At 42.6% G+C, this 22,012-nt stretch overlaps 4 protein-coding genes across 5 annotated transcripts; 2 read left to right on the top strand and 2 right to left on the bottom strand.

Moving 5' to 3' along the window:
- Positions 1–1,350: 1,350 nt before the first annotated feature.
- LOC128742970 (3-ketodihydrosphingosine reductase) lies at positions 1,351–2,945 on the top strand. Of its 2 annotated transcripts, none has more exons than XM_053839470.1 (3): positions 1,351–1,464; positions 1,675–2,020; positions 2,083–2,945. In XM_053839470.1, the coding sequence occupies exons 2-3, from the start codon at positions 1,762–1,764 to the stop codon at positions 2,859–2,861; spliced, it is 1,038 nt and encodes a 345-aa protein (XP_053695445.1). In that variant the 5' UTR covers positions 1,351–1,464; positions 1,675–1,761; the 3' UTR covers positions 2,862–2,945. The 2 variants fall into 2 exon arrangements, with proteins under 2 accessions (XP_053695445.1, XP_053695444.1); XM_053839469.1 differs by having other exon boundaries at positions 1,464–1,563.
- Positions 2,946–2,997: 52 nt separating this feature from the next.
- LOC128742974 (methyl-CpG-binding domain protein 2) lies at positions 2,998–4,679 on the bottom strand. The gene is made up of 4 exons (XM_053839474.1): positions 4,479–4,679; positions 3,950–4,252; positions 3,507–3,681; positions 2,998–3,441 (listed from the first exon to the last, which is right to left on the bottom strand). Exons 1-4 carry the CDS (start codon positions 4,598–4,600, stop codon positions 3,130–3,132), a joined length of 912 nt encoding a protein of 303 aa, XP_053695449.1. The 5' UTR covers positions 4,601–4,679; the 3' UTR covers positions 2,998–3,129.
- Positions 4,680–8,721: 4,042 nt separating this feature from the next.
- LOC128743248 (metaxin-1 homolog) lies at positions 8,722–10,079 on the top strand. Its single transcript, XM_053839792.1, has 4 exons — positions 8,722–8,900; positions 8,973–9,398; positions 9,458–9,910; positions 9,971–10,079. The coding sequence occupies exons 1-4, from the start codon at positions 8,832–8,834 to the stop codon at positions 10,040–10,042; spliced, it is 1,020 nt and encodes a 339-aa protein (XP_053695767.1). The 5' UTR covers positions 8,722–8,831; the 3' UTR covers positions 10,043–10,079.
- A 107-nt stretch (positions 10,080–10,186) lies between these two features.
- Positions 10,187–21,696, bottom strand: LOC128741497 (nuclear pore complex protein DDB_G0274915). Its single transcript, XM_053837365.1, has 4 exons — positions 21,514–21,696; positions 21,101–21,418; positions 18,305–21,037; positions 10,187–11,248 (listed from the first exon to the last, which is right to left on the bottom strand). The coding sequence occupies exons 2-4, from the start codon at positions 21,415–21,417 to the stop codon at positions 10,417–10,419; spliced, it is 3,882 nt and encodes a 1,293-aa protein (XP_053693340.1). The 5' UTR covers position 21,418; positions 21,514–21,696; the 3' UTR covers positions 10,187–10,416.
- Positions 21,697–22,012: the final 316 nt, after the last annotated feature.

Below are 22,012 nucleotides of genomic sequence, written 5' to 3'. Positions count from 1 at the left end.
AAACACACAACTGGTTGATAGCAAGAGTGAAAAAATATTATCTTATTGAACGAAAAATTCGACTTTTTGTATTTCCATCACGCTTTCAAAGCGCTCGAATATATGAAAACCTTGAAAGACGATTTTAATGTGCAGCCGATTGCATTTCAACATTAAAATTTACGACCACAAAAAACTTCATCAATAATTGTTGGTGTCTAATTTTAACGAATCTATAGCAATGGCTGTCATCCAAGCTGTAACATTAACCGAATTAACCGGCGAGTTGTGTCTTAAAGCTAACAAGTCGTAATTAATTTTATTTATCTATTAATCGCTGATCTGCAAAATTGAACAATGTTTACATTTTACACTCGAACAACAAACAATCATGCATGTATCCATAGTAACTCCGTCAGGGCGAACTCGACGCTCCTCCAATGAATGTCAAAAGATTGTGCCCACTTGTGTTCAATATCCGCCATTATTGCTCGTGGAAAGCTGGATAGCGAATTTGTTTATCCAATCCGGGTTGGAACTGGATGAATTTTTTGTGTTCATTTGCTCCTATCTGACAGATAAAAGTAATTTAAATCTGTATACCGCACTTTACATTAAATGGGACTCCGCAGTTTGTAAGTGCGACTGCACTTAACCACAGAGAACAGACATCCAAGCGAAAGGTCCTCACTTGGATAAAACTTATGTCAAATTAGTCGGGAAACTATAGTGATGATGTCGCTGAAGGCGCATAAAATTCTACACTAAACTCACAATAGCTAGCTTCTGGCGCTAGCATAACGCTTTTAGTCCATATATACTAGCGCCAGAGGAGCCAAAGGTTGTCAGTGTGCAAATCAAAAGAATCATTTAGCTGGGAAACTATAGTGGTGGTGACGTTAGCATATTAGGTGATTTGAATTTGAAATTTTATCCAAAAATTTTCGAAAAATTTGTTCCTGAATGGATGTCTGTTCTCTGTGCTTATACGGAGATTTTTTTTTAATTTTGCCTAAAATCAAAGAATTTTTTTCGATTTCCTATATTTTGAATCTTTATGTTATAGCGAATGTATCGACATGAAAAACCAGTGGTTTTTATACAAAAAATCACACATATCCCTGTTGCTTAAATTGGTTGTACGCTTATCAACTTGGCAAGGACATTTGTTGGCAGGGTGGTAGCAACAATTCCGACGATTTATTCCCCAATATTAGAAGATTCTGCATTAAAACTTTATATTTCACGAACTTTTGCGATAGCCACTTCCGTGGCAAAGTGTGCGTAAGATAAGTGTTAGCAATCTCTGTTGTGTCAGGACTCTGTTGTGTCGCCAGATGGCCACGTCCTGGTCCTAGGAGAAAATACGTAAAATACCTTAGTTAGACATTCTTTGGAAATGCTGCTGCTCCGTTTTGGTTTGGCTGCATGAAGACGTTTCGGATGCAGCTACCCAACCGGTTGTTAAAAATGGTCACCGCACCGGTAGGTAACAGTTTGTTATCAGTAGCAGAATCACCCTTCGCAAAAAAACATTAAAGTTACTTATTTCTTAGCTTATTTCTATTTGGCGGGTTGCTAAAGGTAAAATTTTGATTTCGATAGCTTGTTTACATTATTTAAATTAATAAAAAAAAACGTCATTGTTCCATATACCTGATATTTTTTAAACAAATTGGTTTCTTGAATTTTTAGAATTTGTGTTGAGCAGCTTATCAAACAAACCACACCCGCATTGTTGGATTGTTCTTCGTGTGGGTTCAGGAGTTTACCACACCTGGCATGGAACATCAAACGGAGATCGTTTTAACAATCTTGGGCATTGTTTTTGTGCATGGTCTAATATTCTATCTGATCTGTTGGAAATGCCGATCCAACAGTCGATATCGTTACTCGTCGGATGTCAAGCGGAGATCGCAAATTTACGGTAAACATGTTCTCGTTACCGGAGGTTCCAGTGGAATTGGCCTTTGGGTAGCAGTTGAATGCGCTCGTCTTGGGGCTGATGTAACGATTGTGGCACGCAATGTCGAACAATTAGGTAAGATAATCTTGATAAATTCATGGAAATAAAATAATGGTAATCGATAATTCATTTGATAGAAAAGGCAAAGCAACAGCTGGACAGTTGTAAGCTTGTACCAGAGCAAAAAATCAATTTTCGGTCAATCGACCTAACAAAAAGCTATGAAATTGTCGAGCAAGGCTTACAAGAGATTGAACTAGCAGTGCAACCAATTTACATGTTGATCAATTGCGCTGGAATGGCCGTCTGTGGAACGATTGAGGACACCACGCTCGAGCAAGCCAAGCAAATGATGGATATCAATTACTTTGCCACTTTTTCGCCAACCCGTTTTGTGCTGCCCAAAATGAAACGAGCTAAGGAAGGAATAATAGTTATCACTGCATCGCAAGCGGCGCTGGTTGGTCTGTACGGATATGGGGCTTACGGTGCTTCCAAATTTGCGCTCCGTGGTCTGGCAGAAACAATCGCCATGGAGGCAAAGCATTGCGGTGTGAGTGTTACACTGGCACTACCTGCTGACACCGACACACCTGGGCTGGCTCGGGAGAACGAATCGAAACCACTTGAAACGAAGATTATATCCGGCTCCGGTGGACTGGCAAAACCGGAAGATGTTGGACGGAAAATTGTGCACGATGCTTTGAATGGATCGTTCTTTTCGGTGCTCGGCATGGAAAGTTGGGTTTTGAGTACGATGTGCGTTGGGATGGCACCCTGGAAGGGACCTATTATTTGTCTGCTGCAGTTCTATTTGCTTGGTCCACTGAGATTGGTTGGACTGCTGATACAGTGGAATTTCCAGAGAATCATTAAAAACTGTGCTAAGGACAGGGAGAAAATAAAGGATGACTAATTACATTAAAATTTACATCACTTTTACCAATTTACGACTAGTTCAATGTATTAATGCTCGTATGAAGAGAAAATAAAGAGAATATTTCCCATTATTTGTGTTTTAATTTAAATAAACTTACGTTGTGTTTGGCGTCCATTGAATATGTTTATTTTTTACGTCAAATGATACTTTATAAAATGTAAAATTACTGCTTATGTAAGAAACTTGATTGGACATTTACTTGATACAGCGTTAATAAAAATACGGTTTTTTTTATTTTTAAATCCTATGCCCGCAAAGCTTCTTGGAGCCGAGTGCGTGCATACTGAACTCGTTCTTCCTGTCGTTTGATATCATCCTCTGTCACAGTAGCCACATGCATTAGCGGTTGGTCGGGATTGAGAAACACGCTGGCATTGGTGTTGAGTGAAGTTTTGGAAGCGGTTTGTCCTGTTACCGGATGCGTGTTATGGTGTAACGCTGTAGCCAGCGACTGAAGAACGGTGGCTTCGTTCACGCCCGGTCCTACTGCCTTCAAGCGTTTTGGTAGCTCCAAGGAACCGATTTCTTCGTTGAATGTGTTGTTGGCTCGAAGGTTCTAGAGGAAATTTTCATTTCACATTACATTTGAGAAAGAAATTGAATGTAGTTTTACAAGCTTACCTCCAGTCGTTTTTCCCAGAATAACTGTTTGGGTTTGATTTGTGACCCATGCTGTAGATCACGCTTAACCTTACTATCGTTGTCTTGTGAACGTACAACGGTCACAGGTTGTTTAAATATGGATGCCGTTTGCCGTATGGGAGGAATCAGAGATGTATCCGCTCGCATGCCACGACTAAAAAGTTTTAACTAGATTAGCTTCCCAACAAGCGCAATTTATCATAAACAACAAAGCAAAACGCCTTATCAGTGCCTTAAAACGAAAATTATTTCGCTTTAATGCCATCATCACGCCAATTCGAATTTTAAGTCCTTCTCGTGTCTCAAAGGAGAATACCGGGGTATTGCCAATAGCCAATAAGATTTTACAAACTTGGAACAAATTAAACCCAAATCAACTGAAAGGTCTAGTGAAAACGCAAGTTCCGGCTACCAGCTGGTACCTGTAATCATACTGCTGATGTGATTGTCTGCCTCCTACCCCTCCTCCAGCACCACTACCCCCGCTGGCAGATGCGAACTGATGATAAATCGGAACCGGTGGTGGTAAAGTTACTCCGGACGGTGCTACCGACGAACCGGTTGGCGATGCACCAAGCTTCCGCTTGAGCGCATTGTGCTGCAGCATCATGTGCGTCGCGCTAGGCACGATTCGACCTGCCTGATAGTCAAACGTGGAAAGATCGATTGTATCCCCCAAGGCCCTGGCTAGTTGTGGCTTACTTTCAATCTTTTTACCCGTCGGGCTGAATGTGTCAAATTTAATAGCGAACTTTATAAAACGGCTCCTTTCAACGTTCTTAATTGCAAAAGAAAATAACCAATCTTTTGACTCAGAAAATGCAGTCATGTTTTTACAATTAATCATTTCCATACCAATAAAATGATCACGCGAAATAAGATGAGTTCTTAGATTTAACTCTACAATCATAGCTGTATACTGCTTTTCCCATAATCGAGCCACTTTCTTACCTGTAGTAATAAACATCCACTTTGCCAGCGGAAAGGCCAGTTTTGCGGAGAACTTCCTCTCTTTGCCAGCCTTTTGGCAGGGCCGCACAATCAGCTCGCTTTCTTTCAATCGATACATTCATCTTAGAAGCATAAAGCAATAATATTAATTTAATTTTACTTATGTTATATACGTAAAGGACGCTAGTAAACTGCTATTATTAATTTTCTATTGACTTGTTTTGCCAAGTCCCAAGTGTTGTTTATAAATCTTTCAGATTATTGACATTGTCACTAGAGTGACTGTATACAGAGTGGCGACAATGTCAAAATTGGAATGATAATCTGAGAATGATAATTATCTGTCAGTGTCATTCCAATCGAGCAGACGACCTATCCAACGCGTATGCAGGAAAGAGAAAGAAAAACCTTGGAAAAACCGCATTGCATACATTTGGGATGACTTGTCGCCACTCTGTATATAGTCACTCTAATTGTCACATTACCCGATAAAAAATTTGTCCGTTTGCGTCGGTGAGATTTTTATTTTGACTTGCAGTTGCACCTCGACTTGCACTCATGAGTTTCGACTTCGACTGCGGGCGGTAGGGTAGGGGATCCCAAGTAACAACGGTAGCTGAATTGCAAGAGCAATGGCTGTTTACGGGTTGGTTTAAGGCGATCAACGCTACATAAAGTAAGCGCTCAAATGGTGTTTAAATAAGCGATGTGTAAGCTACTTTAAGTTTTTCAAACCAGTTCTCTCCCAAAAGCTGATAAAAAAGCTTAATAGCAGATTTTTTTTGCTAAACAATCTGCTTCTAAACAGCCATAAACATCAAAGCGTTTTACGGCTGCTTAAAGGTGTTAAAATGTAGAGTGGAAGCTTTCATTAGGCTCACAGCTTTCAAACTACTTTAAGTCTGCTTAAGGATGTTAAAGTGGCTTTACAAACTTCTACCAAGTTTTCATTCGGCTCACAGCACACATACTGTCAGATCATAGAATTTCGCCATTCGGCTGACAGCAAAAGTTTGTCAGTTATCGACATTATCGACTGCTTCACGCTAAACGGGCTAGGCTTCAGGTGTAAAGATATTCTCACTGTCTGTTCTGCAGATGCAAATGGGGCGGGTCATACGGTGAGTGCTTATGGATCAAAAGATGGCGGGTTCAATTCCCGGAAAAAAGACATGCATTTTTAATTAGCTAGCCTAGCTTACTTGTTCGAATTAAAGGTATTCGAAACTAAAAATATCACGTTGACGGCGAAATAAAAATGACGCGTTCCATTTTTTTAAATTTAAAAATAGATTTTTTTTTGGCTGCATAAAGGTTGATGAAGCGTTGATTAAGCGACTGGAAAAGTAGATTGCAAAACTATTTCTCGTTCTAAAAATAGAATTGACAGCATTGCTCAAATTGGCTATTTAAAAGTGCAAAACAGTTTCTATTAAGCTTCATTGCAGCTTCGAAAGCAGCTATTAATTAGCCTGAAGCTTGATAAAATCACCAGATTTAGATGTTTAAGAGCTGAAAAAAGGTTTTCATTTCTAAACCTAAACCATAGATCAGCCACAGGTTGAATAAAATCAGCTATAAAAGCGTTTGATCATCCCGAAATTGTTACTTGGGATGGTATTTTCAGCCTGGCATCTATTGCGCAGTTTCCACCTATGTAGAGTCCCACGCGAAAATTATTAGCGTGGTTATTTTCTGCATATACCACACATGTTTGCAATTTAGCAATTTAAACCATCAGTTTTTCGTTATTACCTCCCCACTGCACCCCTCCTTGCTTGACAAGCTTATTTTTAAAGTAGGGTAACCAACGTATTTTGGACCCCATCAGCAGCTGTACATAATTTGGGCATTTACAGCAAAATCAAATGGAAGTGTCTAAATTATGTACAGCTGCTGATGGGGTCCAAAATACGTTGGAGTAGAATCAATATATATAGAATGCTAGTGTCGCTGTTTTTCTACAGGACTCATTGTGGTAAACATGATGCTAACAATCTGTATCAAGTCTGTGAATCAGGAGCTTCATTGTCAAAGTTGCTCATTGTTATTTATCTGTTCTTTACCTGTGCGCTGGTTGGTGCTGTCATCAGTGCGCTCATCGCTGTTTTCATGCCAGTGAAATGTTTTTAAACGCTCATTTTCTTTTCGTCCGGATGAATTGAATCCCCCAACTGAGTCTTTTTGCATCAATTTTTTCAGAAATATGAAGCAAGCGAAGTTTACAATCACATTACTTGGCAGCCATATTCGAAATTTTAAACTGGTTATCAAAGTTTGACAATGAGATTCCCTTTTTCAGAATCTTAGACACACACACATATGCAAGTATAATGTAAATACATTATCTGAATATGTATGAAGTTTGCCACGCGCACTGCAGAGACACTGGCATTCTATATATATTGATTGTACTGAATTTACCGAACGTTCAGCTGCTCAGATTTCGGTAAAAAATTATCGAATTCGGTGTTTTTAAGTGTGTGTGTGTGTGTGTGTGTGTGTGTGTGTGTGTGTGTGTGTGTGTGTGTGTGTGTATTAAAAGCTCTACACACCAACTTTTTTTTACCGAACACCGCAATTTTTTGGCGAAATTGGAACTGCTAAACGTGGCTAAATGTTCGGTAAAAATTGCGGTGATGTCAAACATTACCAAAGGTCCGAAAAGTCGGACAACGTTGATATCTATCACCGAAATTTCTACCGAACGTTCAGTACACTCAACCCCCGCTAATATGAAAAACACCTCGTTCAGATCAGGCGAATTCATTTTTAATCTGACTATTTGGTTACTCTATTCACTTTCTCATGCGCGCAAGGCGCGCACCCTATGACCTTGTTGTTTTGATTTGACGAAAACAAACGTTTTGAAAACATGTCGAATATGTTCGAATTCTGAACATCCAGATTGTAGAAGTGGAAATTAGCTCGACAGTATCACCTAAAATAGTCTATTTTGAGTGCTGGAGAGCTGCTGCTGAGCAAGAGGAAACGTATTAAGTTTTTTTTTGCTTTTTTTCAATTTGCCCGGTCAACTTAACCGTCAATAGTGTGTGACGCTTGATCAGTTTTTAATGTGAACGCATTCATACAAACCGGGTTCAGATTAAAAATGTTCAGATTAAGGAAGGTCATTCCAGCGGGTTTGCACGGTAGTTCTAATTTCGTCTTAAAATTGCGGTGTTCGGTAAAACTTTTTGAGTGTGATAGGGTGTCGAGCAGTTTGGTTCAAGTTTTCGAGTAGTGGCAAATAGAGCTTTCCAGTTATGTGTGTATTGGCATTTGAAAATGAGGCAAACAACAACAGTAAACAAAAGAGATGCATTCCTTTGTCACCAAGGTACAGAATGAATTTCGTCTTCCGCTGGCTTAAATACCAGCAAATTTTCAACATAAAGCATTGCACGCAGATGTCAGTGCGTTTTTTTCCTCCCAGGTTTGACAGTGTTGTGGGGTTTGTTTTGATTACTTATTCGTAAGACCCAGAAGCAAAAAACTGCAAAAAGGGCAAAAATATATGTTGTACAGAACTGTTATCATTTTCCTGCTTCGGAAAAGTCGGGTATTTCCGGTTTCCGCAAACAAGTGGTACCAATTACAAGTAATAAACCCACTAGCAATAAAATTAGGTTACGAAGGGAATCAAAACAAAACACACAAAAACGTCAAACCAGAGTTGAGGTTAGGCACCGTGCAAAGGTTTATATGTGCTTAAATTTGGAACAGGATGGGAAGTTTGAGCGAAATATGTGCTCTGCAGTGCGGCAAACGGAGAAACACAACTAGTAATCGCTATTTTTCGGTTTGTTCCTCCAGCATCAGCTGTTCCCCAAAATGAGGTAAACATCATATATATACACGCGTATTTCGTGTTCGCTAGTGTGGGTGCTAGAACTGTCAGAAAGCTCTATATTTTTTCTAGAGTGACTATATACAGAGTGGCGACAATGTCAAAATTGGAATGATAATTATCTGTCAGTGTCATTCCAATCGAGCAGACGACCTATCCAACGCGTATGCAGGAAAGAGAAAGATAAACCTTGGAAAAACCGCATTGCATACATTTGGGATGACTTGTCGCCACTCTGTATATAGTCACTCTAATTTTTTCGACAATCTGCCATCTCTGAGTTCAACTCTGGATCTGCTGGATTCACATCGACTGCTGTGGCTGGCTGCGTGCTGTCTGCAGTCCACGGGAAAAGTTGCACAACAGTTGTATACATTGCGCACACCGCCACCGCCGTCAATCGTCAAAAGCCTCAAAAATTTGATTGTGACCGGACCGCGGTTCGAAACAAAAATCTCGATTGAACGAGTAATAGTAAAGTTTATCAACAGTGTTTAGGTCAAATGGAATTGTACGTCTACCTTGGAGAATGGGGCCTTCCCACGATAGATTCCGAATGCGCTAAAATGCTGGTGAGTGTTACTACTAAATTTCCCTAGTGTTGGAGCCTTGTATTCGGTTTAATTTCTATTATGTTATCACAGGCCTATCTAAAACTCGCGGATGCCAAAGTGACGGTTAATTTCAAGGGTAATCCGTTCAGTTCGCCAAACGGAATGCTACCGTACTTGGTTACGGAGCAGGGCAAAAAACTGGCCGGTTACAACCGCATAGTGGAGTTCCTGCAATCGAAAGGATTCGACGCGAATGCTCAACTCGAGGACCAGAGCTACATGGTGATAAACGGTTGCATTCAGTATGTTGTGGAAAATCTGTCCCCATTTTTCATGTACAATTTATGGGGTGATCCAAAAAATCTTGACACCACACGTGCGCTCTACGCCAAGCGAATTCCCATTCCGTTTAATTTCTACTGCCCGCGAAAGTATTTGCTTAAAACGAATGAAATAACGCAAACATTAGCCGGATTCGTGTTGGACGATTCCGTAGAGTTGCACGATGTAAAGGATGTGAGCTTGAAATTTTTCAGTATTCATCAGCAGTTATTTAAACGAATTATTTTTTCTAGATGCTGTTGAATGCAAAGAAATGCATCAACTGGGTGTCGGAAAAGCTTAGCGAAAACCAATTCTTTTTCGGTGATACGCCTAGTGAAGTGGACGCTATTCTGTATGGTTACCTATCGGTTATTCTTAAGCTAAAACTGCCTAATAACGTCCTTCAAAACCACCTGAAGCAGTGCCCCAATCTAGTCAAATTTGTTGATCGAATGACAACGATCTACTTTGCCAAAGAGGGTTACACCAGTAGCGGGTCCGTGGGTCCGAATTCAAATTCGTCCTCGTCATCGTCGTCGTCGTCGTCGAACGAATCGAAACCAAAGCCAGAAGAGAAGCAGTCCTACGATGGAACTCAGAAGGACGATGACACACCGTACGAGCGAAAGAAGCGGTACGTAGTGTCCGGTATTTTTGCCACCATCGCAATGGTCAGCTATGCGCTGATGTCCGGAATTGTGACGGTAAGAAACCGATTTACATAGATGGTTGAGAGATTGTAAAATTGTTTTAAATTTTTTTAGGTCTCCAGTGACTCGTTTGACGGAAGTGGTTTCATATCTTACGATGAACCTGATTATGATGATGAAGACTAGATTTTGATTGGTCAATAAATATAATATAGTAAATGAGACAAATGACTACATTGTACTTGAAACTTGTAGTGTGTGAAAATTTCCAGACACTTGAGGATCTTTCGTTCTATTTCCAGAAAGCAGAGGATGTCCAGAATTGTAGTTATTCGTATAATTTACTACAATATCGACGACATTATCGTCCCAAGCAATTTGGTTGGTACTGTCTGAGCCGTGTTTTTGCAGTAGAAAATAATTTCTGTTTGCTAGAAACATGCTCTTAATAAGCAAACATAAACGATAAAGTTTATACCTATACAATGATACAAAAAAGCCGGAACAAAAAAAAATAACATCTAAATCACTGTCATACTGAAGATGGTTTTCGTCACCTCTCATTTGTGTCGTCGAGTCGCTTGCCGGATCGGCCTTCGATTGGGTGGTAGCTGATTACCGCCGCCCGTTCCTATGCTAAACATCGGTGCTGCTACGGCTCCATTTGGCATCGAGAAGGGACCCCCGGGTGCCACCGGAGCGGCTGCAGCGCTATTGAACGAGAATGCACCCGTCGGTTGATTAGTTCCGGCGGAAAAGTTAAATGCCGGAGGCGGGGGGTTTGATGAAACCGGTGCGATGGGTGCACCACTGCCAAAGATTCCTCCGGACGGTGCCGGTGCCGCCGACTGATTGACGTTGGTTCCGCCGAAAGAGAATGGTTTCACCACTGCTTGATTCGGACCGTTTACGTTGTTGCTTGCGGAAGCGGCATTGGACGAAAATGAAAATGTATTACCGGCGTTGCCTCCAAATGGCGCGTTCGGAGCTGCGACATTGTTGGCGCTGCTGTTGGTTCCAGCTCCACCAAAACTGAAAGTGGAAGAACTTCCTGTCAAAGGAGTCGCCGTAGGTGACACTGCGTTTGATCCCGCCGAAAAAGAGAAACTGTTGGACTTTAAAGGAGCCGCTGGTGGACTAGAAACGTTGCTATTATTGTTGTTGCTGTTGTTAATTCCACCGAAGGAAAAGGGTTTGCTGGTGGTCGATGCGGCTGCAGGGGCAGCCGACGAAGCACCGAATGAAAATGCGCCTCCACTGGGTGCCGCCTGATTTTGGTTGGTGTTGTTAGTTGGAGATGCTACCGCAGAACCAAACATTCCTGTCGCAGAGCTTGGCATCGTGGCCGTCGACCCAAACGGGGAGCTGTTCGAAGTGTTTCCGAAAACGGCACTGAAAAATTTCAATTAGAAATTAAATGAAAAATTATTTTTTTTAAATATTAAAGGTGTAGGTACATCAAATGATACGAGAAGTTGACGTAGGACTGCAATATTATTAGATCCTTTTAATGCAGGGGCTTGCGATGGGTGCCATGTTTTTGTTCCCAACATCTCAGCACATCTCGACAAGGTTGGCAGCAAATTTACCTGTCAGACGGGCGCTTTTCCTGCAATAGCGCCCTTCGTTAAGTCGACTGTCAAACACCGTTCGTTAAGATAGGGATAGCACCCCGCTGTTTTAATGCAACTCATAATAATTCTTCGATTCTTATTTAATATTACGTTTTAAATGCTATATTTTTCCCCCAATTGCCTACCCAGAGGTAAATTAACTGATTTCACAGTGGTCACTAGCCTCTTATTCAGCAACTCCTATCTCTACCTCCTCGTGGTACCAGCCGGAATACGAGCAACCTTAGTGGAGATCGGGTAACCAACCCCGGTGGAAACTGTGGTCGTATACCGGGCGACAGGGTAGGAGGCACTCACGCTTCTGCTGAGTGTTGGCAAAAGGAACAGCCTTGCTAGCCGTGAGCGTCTGCCACCAGGTTAGGGGCGGCTCTGGCTCAGACCGGGGATCCTACTGCACGGTGAATCGCCGTTTCCGTACCAGGTATGTGACTATATCCCAGGTTAGAGGCGGCATACATCAGCGACTTATGCGGAATGGGCGGCTGACTTATGAAACGCTGTCTCGCCAGCTATACCCAAGAGGGCAGTCCTGTCCAGGCGGTATGCTTAAAAAACTTTCGCTAGGAGAAATTCAGGAGAAGACCTACAACGGAGTAATCGGTATGGACCACAGGCAAAAGAAAAAGTACAACGTATACATATTGGAAATTTGGTACTTGAAATGTCAGGAGTATACTTGAACCGGCACGCGCGGGTATCCTGGCAAATGAGATGCAAAAGATGATGGTCGAGGTTGCAACCATCCATCCAGGAAGTGCACACTTAAAAAAAACTGCCGAAGTCAGCAAAATTTTGCCGAGATTTGGACAGCCGAGCGTTCGGTAAATTTTTTTATGATGCCAAACGTTAGAAAAGATCCGTAAACGTCGATTTGCAAAACTAAAATTTTCTCCGAACGCTCGGCTGTCCAAATCTCGGCAAATTTTGCTGAGTTTTTTAAGTGTGTGCGATGGCCGAAGACGGGAAAACGCGAATTCCGCGCAGTGGAACCTATTGCGGGCACGGAATTCAAGTATCACATTTACTACAGTGGCGGCAATAAAGCAGAGCATGGTGTCGGATTCGTATTAAATAGAAAACAAATGAAACGTGTCATTAGGGGGAGGCCCATTAATGACCGACCATGCCTGTTGAGATAAATGTGTACGTTCCGACGAACGACCAACCCGATGACGTGAGAGAGGAGTTCTATGATCTTCTCGAAAGGACATATGGAGGGTGCCCAGGGCATGACATAAAGATATTCATCGGGGATAGAAACGCACAGGTCAGACGCGAAAAGTTTTTTCGTCCCATTATTTGTAGGGAAAGCTTCTACCTTACCACAAACGACAATGGCCTGAGGCTAATCAACTTCGCTGCAGCCAGAGAAATGGTTATGTGTAGTACCCATTTTGCCCGATGGAACATTCGGAAGCACACCTGAAAACACCCTAAGACCAGGGGTGACATTGCGCATCTCGTTTCGACCACGTTAAACAAATGGGCGTCTTGAACGAAAATCACTCCAAACGAGATGCGCAATATCACCCCAGACCAGACCCTAGAGACCAGCTCTGAGATCGACCACGCTCTGACCGACACATTTCTGATGTCGCAAGCCAGACGTGCGATCCTTCCCGGACCACTATCTCGTAGTAAGCCGTGCCTCGTTGTCCAACGTATTCAAATCGAAACCTACGAGGAAGATACGACTGAACATTCGGCGGTTATCAGTGGAACGAGTTGCTGCAGAGTACTTTCGGAAGACTGATGAGCGGATCGGTGAACCTCTCGGAGAGAACCTGAACGAACAGTGGAGGCACATTTCCGGTGAGTGGTTTGACGTAGAATGCCAGTGGTTGACTGATGAGAAGAATCGAGCAAGAAGTCACATATTGGCTGCAATTGTGACACGCCTGAGCAGAGAGATATCGAGATGCTAGAGCTGCCGAAAAGAAACTTTACCGTCGTAAGAAACGCCAACGCCAGCGCCAGCGTTCTTGCGGTGACGGAGAATAGAGGTTATTCGTCAAAAAAAAATTTTTTTTTAATTGTTCGGTTTTGACTCTTAGAAATGATACCCAAATAAAATTTTCTTTAATAAAGCCTCTAACTACTGTAAAAATGAAAATATAAAATACGTATCTTTCAACCCGTCACTTCTCGGATGTATTACATGCCTTTTTGTACCAGTGTCCTCTATTTTCACCACTTCGAAACCATTTGCGACACTCGTTACTCTTATGGTAAGCAACACACGAAACGAAAAAGAAGGTAATCATTTGCTTTTGTTAGCATTAGCATATGTCAAAATCTGCTGTGCAATGCTGCCAGAAAATCTGAAAATTTTGATAAACAGTGCAGCCGAAACGAATTTTTTAAAACTCAACATTCGTGATATGATGAAAAGAAATTCAACATTCTTGCAATTTGCATTTTTCAAAAAACCTTAGTAAATTCTAGAGTCAACGAAAAATGTATTTTTGCACCATTGTCACTCGTATTGGGAGTACTTTCGAGAAAAAATAAGAAAAGGAGGGGTATGATCTGACGGAAAACCCCTATTGCTTCGAGAGCTACGATACGACACGATCAACGGAATAAGGAACCGGACCGTGCCAACTCCTGTTATGCGCAACGACAAGGAGGGGAACATGATTACCGAAAGATCGGAGGTGGCTAGGCGTTGGAAACAACATTTCGATGCATTGTATTGTTGCATGGTGAACAAGATGAAGCGATCAACAGAAGCAGGATAACGATTGAGGATGTCGGACAAGCTGTGGATTCACCAACTTTGGACGAGGTTTAAAAAGCACCCCGCGACCTTTTGAAAGTCGGGAGCGAACGGCTATATTGTGCAATCCATCAGATTATATATTTAAGGTATGGAATGAGGGGGAACTACCTACGGATTGAACGGAAGGTCTCATATGCCCTATTTTGCATAAAAAAATCTCTCCCGTATCCTGTTATCTCTGATTGAGGCTGATGCAGGAAACCTTTGTTGGCGAATAGCAATGCGGGTTTTGAGAGGGAAGCTCCACGATCGACCAAATGTCCACCTTGCGACAAATCCTCAATAAATTCCGGGAATTCAACTTGCAGACTTCCCATTTGTTTATAGACTTCAAGGCGGTGTACGATTCAGTTAAACGAAATGAGCTGTGGCAGATTATGCTTGAACATGGTTTTCTAACGAAACTGATTAGGCTGATACCTGCTATCCTTGATAGTTCCTAATCAAGTATCAGGATAGCGGACGAGACATCGGGCTCGTTTGTGATGTTAGATGTTTTGAGACAAGGAGACGGACTATCGAATTTGCTGTTCAACATTGCATTAACTCTCTCTGTCCCAGGGGTGTTTTGGTAATGATGAGGTGTTTTGATAATGTAAAAAAACTATTAAGTAATCAGCAATTCGTCAAACGCAACTATACAGCTTGTAAAACAATGTTTTTACTACGTTATAAAATCAAAATATCCATATTTGAATGCCTCAAAAATTTTATCGGCCAATTTTAGTATCGGAAGTCATGGAGCACCTGTGCTACCATGGGACAGAGAGGGTTAACTCCGCCTGCAAATGATGGATCTTTGTAGAGGCGGCGGCTACTGAGAACCATAGCAGAGGGCCCAAAGCTCCTAAAAGGAGGATGGTATTAATAGCTGTTATCCATGGCTATTACGTAAAGACTTGAATGTATAAACTCCAAGGTGTGACGCGACCCGTGCCGAGGGGTGAATGGTGGAGGGGGTTCTATAAATACTCTGCCGTAACGGAGCCCGTGGAGTACCAGGGCGCCCTCCACAGTAACTTGCCCTTGCTTCATTAAGCCGGTCACTAATGCAATGGACCATTCTTTACCGAGCATCTTCTCTCTGCCGAAAAACAAAGAAACGAAGGAGGGTGAGAGGAATATAGTAGAGTAGAGGTTCAGTCCTGTTCCTCATCTATCCTCAACACGCCGACCCGTTGTGAGTTGACAGACGAAGATGTAGGCTACTGCACTCTCCACTCACGGGTCCAGGTTCACTCTGCCGAATCTCTGACTGTGTGCTGAAGGGTGAGCTGAAGCAATGGGACGTAGGGACGGTAGGGGAAAGTAACGAAAAAGGAGATTGCACAATCCCCTTATTAAGGTAGCGACGTACTTGGTTGGGTTATTTTTACACAGATTGTGCCTCTTTCTCCTACGCATTCCGAAAAGATTGTATGTCGGGATAAAAATAACACCATTTTGATGGACGATTGTGAGATAACCGAAAGATGCGTGCAGAATTTCAACGAACACAACGAATGTTGAGCAGGCGGCGGGGAAAGCGATTCCAGCGGTGCAACAAACGTGGAAAAGCTGGCAGCCTCTCTGATAAGCGAAGTTAAACACGCCATCAATAAATTGAACAATATAAAGGATGCTGCCAAGGATGGCATCGAAGCGGAACTTATTGAGATGGGCTCTGTTCTCTGTGCCTCTGTAGGTGGTTGTGTAGGAAGAACTATCAACGATGGACCAACTCTATACGCTTCACCAAAGCTGAATATGAGCATGAGCTACACCGTAAAAGCAATGACAAACCATAACCGAGAGAGGTTTTCTCTGCTGGAAGCTAATCAGACTGGCAACGATGGATAGTACGCTATGCTGCTATGCTGTGTGTGCGAATTTTAGGGGGCGCTAACAGCTAATTAACTCAGCTAACATTTTGGTTAGCGGTTAGTGTTTTCGCTAATTTTTAAAACCGTTAGCGTTTTTGTTAGTTTCCGCTAAATTTAAATGTCGCTAAATAAACCGCTAACTTTTTTTTTGGCAAGAGGAAAATTGTTGAGAAATATGAAAATTTTCTATCAATACCGTGGACCCCCGATTGTTTGACCATTTTTAATATGAACAGTTTTTACTTTGAATCCCGCTGGTTTACACGACGTGCAAATTAAAAATGGGTCAAATGCAGTGGTTGGAGAATTCGCGAAAAAGTGATCATTTGAATCGATGAACATCCCTCATGAACATATAATATTCACCTGCCTCGCCGATAATGCACGCATCAGCTCTAAATTCTATCACGAACAGAACCTCAATGCGAACATCAGAATTCGTTCAAAAATTGAATATTGAGTGTGTTCGATTTAGCGGATATAAGATGCCCGGAGAAGCCGGAAAGTTTTCAAAATAATATTATCACAAAAAGGGAATAGTTTAAAGTAGTGTTAGTGGCTTTACAAGCAGTAGAAAGTGTTAACTCGCACTTTTGCGTTGCTCACGATATTCGTATATTCAGCGATGCTATATGAATCGTGAATGTATGTGACTCATTGTTATATGTAGGCGAATTGAACCACTCGCGTCGATGTTTTCTCATGATAAAACACGTTTGCTGATGCTCGGCGTATCTATTCATTTTGCGAGTTTTCCAACCTCTGGTCAAATGTCATTCTCAACATGACATCATTTGTTTATGCAGACAATGCACATAAACACGATTTGTTTGTACTGACCTAGCGTGTTTAATCGGTTTCACATTTCGTTTTCCTAACGATTAAGAGAGAAATCCGATCGGAAAATGCAATATTCGCACTTGCAACTGCCAACTAAAACAAACCACCAAAACAATAACAAAGAGCAGGGCGGCCAGTTCTCACAGGTTTCTGTATATTTCGGGTTACTAGTTGTTCAAATTAAAAAGTTACCCCGTTAGTTTGCATGAGGAATCGTTCAAACAAACGCGGGTCCACTGTATTATCGCATAGATCTGGATCGAAAGATCCCAAAACTTCATAAACTTTTGTACGCGGGCACAGTTAATGGACTCATGAAATAAATCAATATTTAAAAAAAGTCGAGATCACCTATATTTTCAGAAAACATCAGAAATTTTTCGATTTATTCACTTCACTTACATCCAGTGCTGCAATTTTTCGACTGAAAATTCAAACGCCGAAAGTTTTTTAACCTCAGCGTAAAGGATTACGGGTTCGTGGTGCAATATCAAGTGGGATTCATGGGTGCCCGTGCCACCACGGATCAGATTTTCGCGCTTCGGAAAGTGTTGCAAAAATGTCGCGAATACAACGTGCCCACGCATCATTTATTCATCGACTTCAAATCGGCGTATGACACGATCGATCGAGATCAGCTATAGCCAGGGATAGAAAAAAAATCGCTGCTAGCGATCAAGATCATAGAAGCGATCAGATTCAGATTCATTGACATCACTACTTGGAAGCGACAAACACTTTGTCGCGATCCGTACTGATTATGACAAACCTCATGTCAGATCATGTTCATTGCATGATTGCGTTGAGAAATATTACAGATACAGACGATTGGTTGTGTGCATCGTATGAATCACAATACAAACAACATGTGTGACCTGTTTCTCGCAGCCAGGTAAGATGTAACACTGTGATCGACTGCTGAGACTGTTTAGAGAACAAAATCTTGTGATCAACGCAAAAGATTTACTGTTTGTCATGATCTGTACGGATGGTGATCTGTGCGTGTGGCGATAATTCACAGATTTTATCAAAATCACTGATCTTCCATCCCTGGTCCCGATCGTAATGTAGAATCGGGGCGAATGCTCGACCTTTATGAATGAATTCCGAGAAACAAATTTTTTCACTATATTGTATAATCCACAGAAATTTTTTAGAACGGTTGACATAAATATCTTTCGAGTTTTTTGAGTAATTATCGAGTTATTAATGTTCAAAACCGGACCACTTTTCATGACGAACGTATATTTAGACTTTAATTTTACACCTATACCTTCCCGTTAGCCGTAGTCCTACGTCAAATACGTAAAGAGAGCTTTTTGTAACTTACCCAGCTGTTGGTGCCGTACTGTTGGTGTTACTTGAGCCCGATCCGAACACCGGACCGGCACCGAATGCGGTGTTTCCTCGAGCGGTGTTGTTGTTTGCCGGGGTGCCAAATACTGAGGCACTGCTGGTGGTGCTGTTGCTGCTAGCTGTTCCGAACGGAGAGGGTTGGCTTGCTGCGGCGGAAGAGGCATTGTTGACGGTACCAAAGGTAGCCGCCGGAATTGAATTGCTGGCAGCGATTGCGCCGAAAGTACGGGTGTCGTTGCTGATGTTGTTGTTTGCGCTGCTATTAGCGGTATTCTTAGCGATAGCACTTCCGAAAATGTTCGCGGATTGCTGGTTAGATGTGACATTGCCAGATGTGCCAAATGAGAAAGAGCTGCTTGAATTCAACGGAGCGGAAGGATGTGTTGCAGCGGTAGCCGTTGTTGGTTTTGCTTTAAATGAGAAGCTTGAATCGATGATTGATGATTGACCGAAAGTTGGTTGCTTGGTTTCGGGTTTAGCACTTGCAGTCGTTGATGCGGCTCCGAAAACGTTGCTGGTTGCAGTAACGTTAGTGGTGGCTCCGAATCCACCGAATGTGTTGTTCGAGCCAAAGGCAGGAGTAGGTAGGGTTGCTCCGAAAGTTGGAGCTGTCGTTGAAGAACCGAAGACTGGAGCGGCTGTTGTCGTCGCTGGTGCTGCAGCAGTTCGGAAACTGTCAAAGGCTGGATTCGAGGAGACCGCTGCTGGTGTCGTCGTTGTAACAACTGTTGTTACTGGATTGATGGACGCGCCTGCGCCAAAGGAAAAACTGCTCGACGGGCCGGTTGTAATTGGTTTGGAAGCGGTAGCATCGAACGCAAAAGTTCCAGTATTTACAGTTGTGGAAGGAGCTGTTGTTGCGGATAAAGTACCACCAAAAGCTGGTGTTGTCGTTGTGGCTGCCGAGGTTGGCGACGTATTAGGCGGTTTGAAAGCACTGAATCCACTGCCACTACCGAAAACAGCCGTAGGCGGAATTGGAGCTTTTGTCGGACTCGCGGGTGGAGCCGTAAAACTTATCTTCTCAGCAGTGGGCTTGATTGCGGTCACCGGGGCCGGAGAGAAACTGATGAGGTTGTTCGTGACCGAAGTATCAGCTGTAGAAGTGGTCTTGGAAATTGCTGACGGTGAATTACCCACCGTAGACGTTGATATGGGTTGAATAGGTGCTAAACTTTTGGCTGTGGATGGGAAATTATAACTCGGAGGAGCATCCGATTTCACTGGTGTTGTGACTGTGTTGCCGAAGGAAAATCCCCCAGAAGAAGTGCCTTCTACGGGCTTAGTCGGTGTCCCGAAAGCGAAACTTTTCTCAACCGGTTTGGAAGGGGTTTGGGGAACCACAGCCGGCGCAGCCGGTGTAACAGTAGATGATCCGAGCGAGAATCCTCCACTTGGTTTTGATGTTTCGATTATTTTAATTGATTCGGTTTGTTTTTGCGGTTCTATCTTGCCTAAACCGGGATCCTTAATAGGGCTATTCATCAACGCAGAGATGCCGGACAGCTTAGGAGCAGCCACCTCTTCCGGTTTCTTTTCGATCACTTTCGACGGTGCATCGATGGTATCCTTTGCAATCATCACACTTTGAGTTGGAGATGCTTCATTCTCACTATCAACGTCATCACTCAGACAGCTCAAAATCAATGACAATTTTGATTTCTCCACTTTTTTAAGCGCAAACTTGTCACTGTTCAGTACCGGTAACCGATCTTTCGGTTTTATAAAGCTAATTCGTGCACCGAGCTCGTCATCTTCGTCGCCCTGATCTTCGCTATCTGTAGAAGCGGGTCGGACGACCGTTTCATCGTACTTTTTGTTGAACAAGGTCAGTCGCGGCTGTTTTTGCTGCTGCTTTTTGGGTGGTGAATGCGCTTCCACCACACGCGTTTTAACTTCAGGCAGCGGAGCTGCTTCAACCTGCACTGTCTTCACCGCTGCTCCAGTTTCAACCGTTCTGGACACAGTCGTTGGAAGTAAGGCAGCTGGTGTCGAAAATGTTTGGTCTACATTTAATCTTCCCGGTCTAGGAGGGCCCGTATCGGCCGCTCGCTTTGGAGTATTCATCACCAAACTGGAGCTTAGTGAGCTTGAAATATCGTTATTTTTACTACATAATCGCTTCTTTTGTTGATCAAGCGAGCCTTGCGAGGGCGGAGATGCTGACCCAGCTAGCTCTCGTGTTCGTTTCATGCCAGTTCCACCTATGCCTCCGCCACCGGAATCCACTTCCGATAAATCCTTACATTGTTTTTTAATCCGGTCTGCATCCAGCTCCTCATTGTTGATTCGCTTTCGAGAAATCTCCTTCAATGCGTCCAGCACACTCTTAGTCGGGGCTGTTTCCAGCTCAGCGGTTGGTGCAATCACCCGGTTTTCAGCGTCAATCTCTTCCCCTTGCTGAGTACGAGCCATTTTGTGGTGCGGTTCCGCTGGGATCAACAGCGAACCGGCACGCAAGATATTCGATCTAGTGTTGGCCTGGAAAACAGATTTCTCCGGCGGAGCGATCCGTACGGATGTGACAGAATTGTTACGACGAGGTGAGTACTTTATTTCCGTCTTCTTCAAGTGTACCACTGGAAACTGACCGGGCTTGTTGTATAGGCTGGTCATAGACTGACTTCGATTCAGTGGTGATTGAGTTTTATCGTGATATTTTATCAGTCGACTAACCAACCCGCGGCTCTGCGCGTCGGTGTAAATTCTAAAAGAAAAAAAAAACAAAATTTTATTTACCTATTTCATAATATTGCACCTGGTAACTTACAGTGGATCGATTCGATTCAACCCGGAAGTCGATGCAATGGGTGACAAGTTCCCACTGCTTCTTACGAAAACGGACCGGTTCTGCAATGGAGACGTTGGCTTACGCTTAACCACCCCTGTCGCCTGTTGTTGATTCTGCCGAATCGGACTGCCGTACAAATTCCCCCGAATGCCACTGCTGTCAAGATGAGTAGATTCTGCCATCGGACTGCTCAGTGTTCGGCTCAAATTACTGTTGCTCGTTTCAGCACGTCCGCCAAGTCCTCCACCATTGGCGAACGTAAACGACGTGTGGCGACTACTGTTGTTGTGGTTCATCCTTTTTTTATATAGTCCAAAAAATAAGATAAAATTTTCATAAAATCTCAGCATTACTCACTAGCACAGCACCAAGGTAAACAAGCAAAAACTAACCTCGAAAATCCGTTCAGGTCGCGGATAACCTTGACCTCGAGGAACGAGTACGTTGGACCGTTCTGCGATACACTCCACTTCCGTTAAGGGTTTTTCTTTTTTCTTGCACTCTGAATACTGATATATTCACTAATTTTTACAAAAATTCTTATACACAATTCGAAACCAAACGACGAACACGACTCTTCACTTCACTCCACCAACAACGACGACGACGGTTTGCATTTTGCTATAAGTTTTTCTTTTTATTTTTTTATATGAAGTAGCAGAGATGCCAGAAGCTTTGATGTTCGTCCAACAACAACACGTAATAAAGTCAATTCAAATATTTATTCATTTATTGAAAATTTTTGATATATTTGCAATCAATTGTTATTATGTGAAGTGTTTTGACGCAATCTACCTACATGTTTTCAAAATACTTAACCGGAGTCTTCTAAGCAATTTAAAAAGAAAATTTTCGAAACAAATTAATACATAATAAAAATTTCGTCCAATA

The sequence above is a fragment of the Sabethes cyaneus genome, chromosome 3, assembly GCF_943734655.1.
Source record: "Sabethes cyaneus chromosome 3, idSabCyanKW18_F2, whole genome shotgun sequence".
NCBI classification, from domain to species: domain Eukaryota; kingdom Metazoa; phylum Arthropoda; class Insecta; order Diptera; family Culicidae; genus Sabethes; species Sabethes cyaneus.
The sequence above is the reverse complement of the archived record's forward strand: the minus strand, read 5'-3'. Positions and strand labels throughout refer to the sequence as shown.

Coding starts and splice junctions, on each gene's coding strand:
- LOC128741497 (XM_053837365.1), bottom strand. CDS start 21,417: ATGAACCACAACAACAGTAGTCGCCACACGTCGTTTACGTTCGCCAAT. Junction 21,038..21,100: donor TTGAATCGAATCGATCCACT/GTAAGTTACCAG, acceptor TTTTTCTTTTAG/AATTTACACCGACGCGCAGA. Junction 11,249..18,304: donor AGTACGGCACCAACAGCTGG/GTAAGTTACAAA, acceptor GAAATTTTTCAG/TGCCGTTTTCGGAAACACTT.
- LOC128742974 (XM_053839474.1), bottom strand. CDS start 4,600: ATGAATGTATCGATTGAAAGAAAGCGAGCTGATTGTGCGGCCCTGCCA. Junction 4,253..4,478: donor GTGGATGTTTATTACTACAG/GTAAGAAAGTGG, acceptor TGACACATTCAG/CCCGACGGGTAAAAAGATTG. Junction 3,682..3,949: donor CATCAGCAGTATGATTACAG/GTACCAGCTGGT, acceptor AAAACTTTTTAG/TCGTGGCATGCGAGCGGATA.
- LOC128742970 (XM_053839470.1), top strand. CDS start 1,762: ATGGAACATCAAACGGAGATCGTTTTAACAATCTTGGGCATTGTTTTT. Junction 2,021..2,082: donor ACGCAATGTCGAACAATTAG/GTAAGATAATCT, acceptor TTCATTTGATAG/AAAAGGCAAAGCAACAGCTG.
- LOC128743248 (XM_053839792.1), top strand. CDS start 8,832: ATGGAATTGTACGTCTACCTTGGAGAATGGGGCCTTCCCACGATAGAT. Junction 8,901..8,972: donor CCGAATGCGCTAAAATGCTG/GTGAGTGTTACT, acceptor ATGTTATCACAG/GCCTATCTAAAACTCGCGGA. Junction 9,911..9,970: donor TGATGTCCGGAATTGTGACG/GTAAGAAACCGA, acceptor AAATTTTTTTAG/GTCTCCAGTGACTCGTTTGA.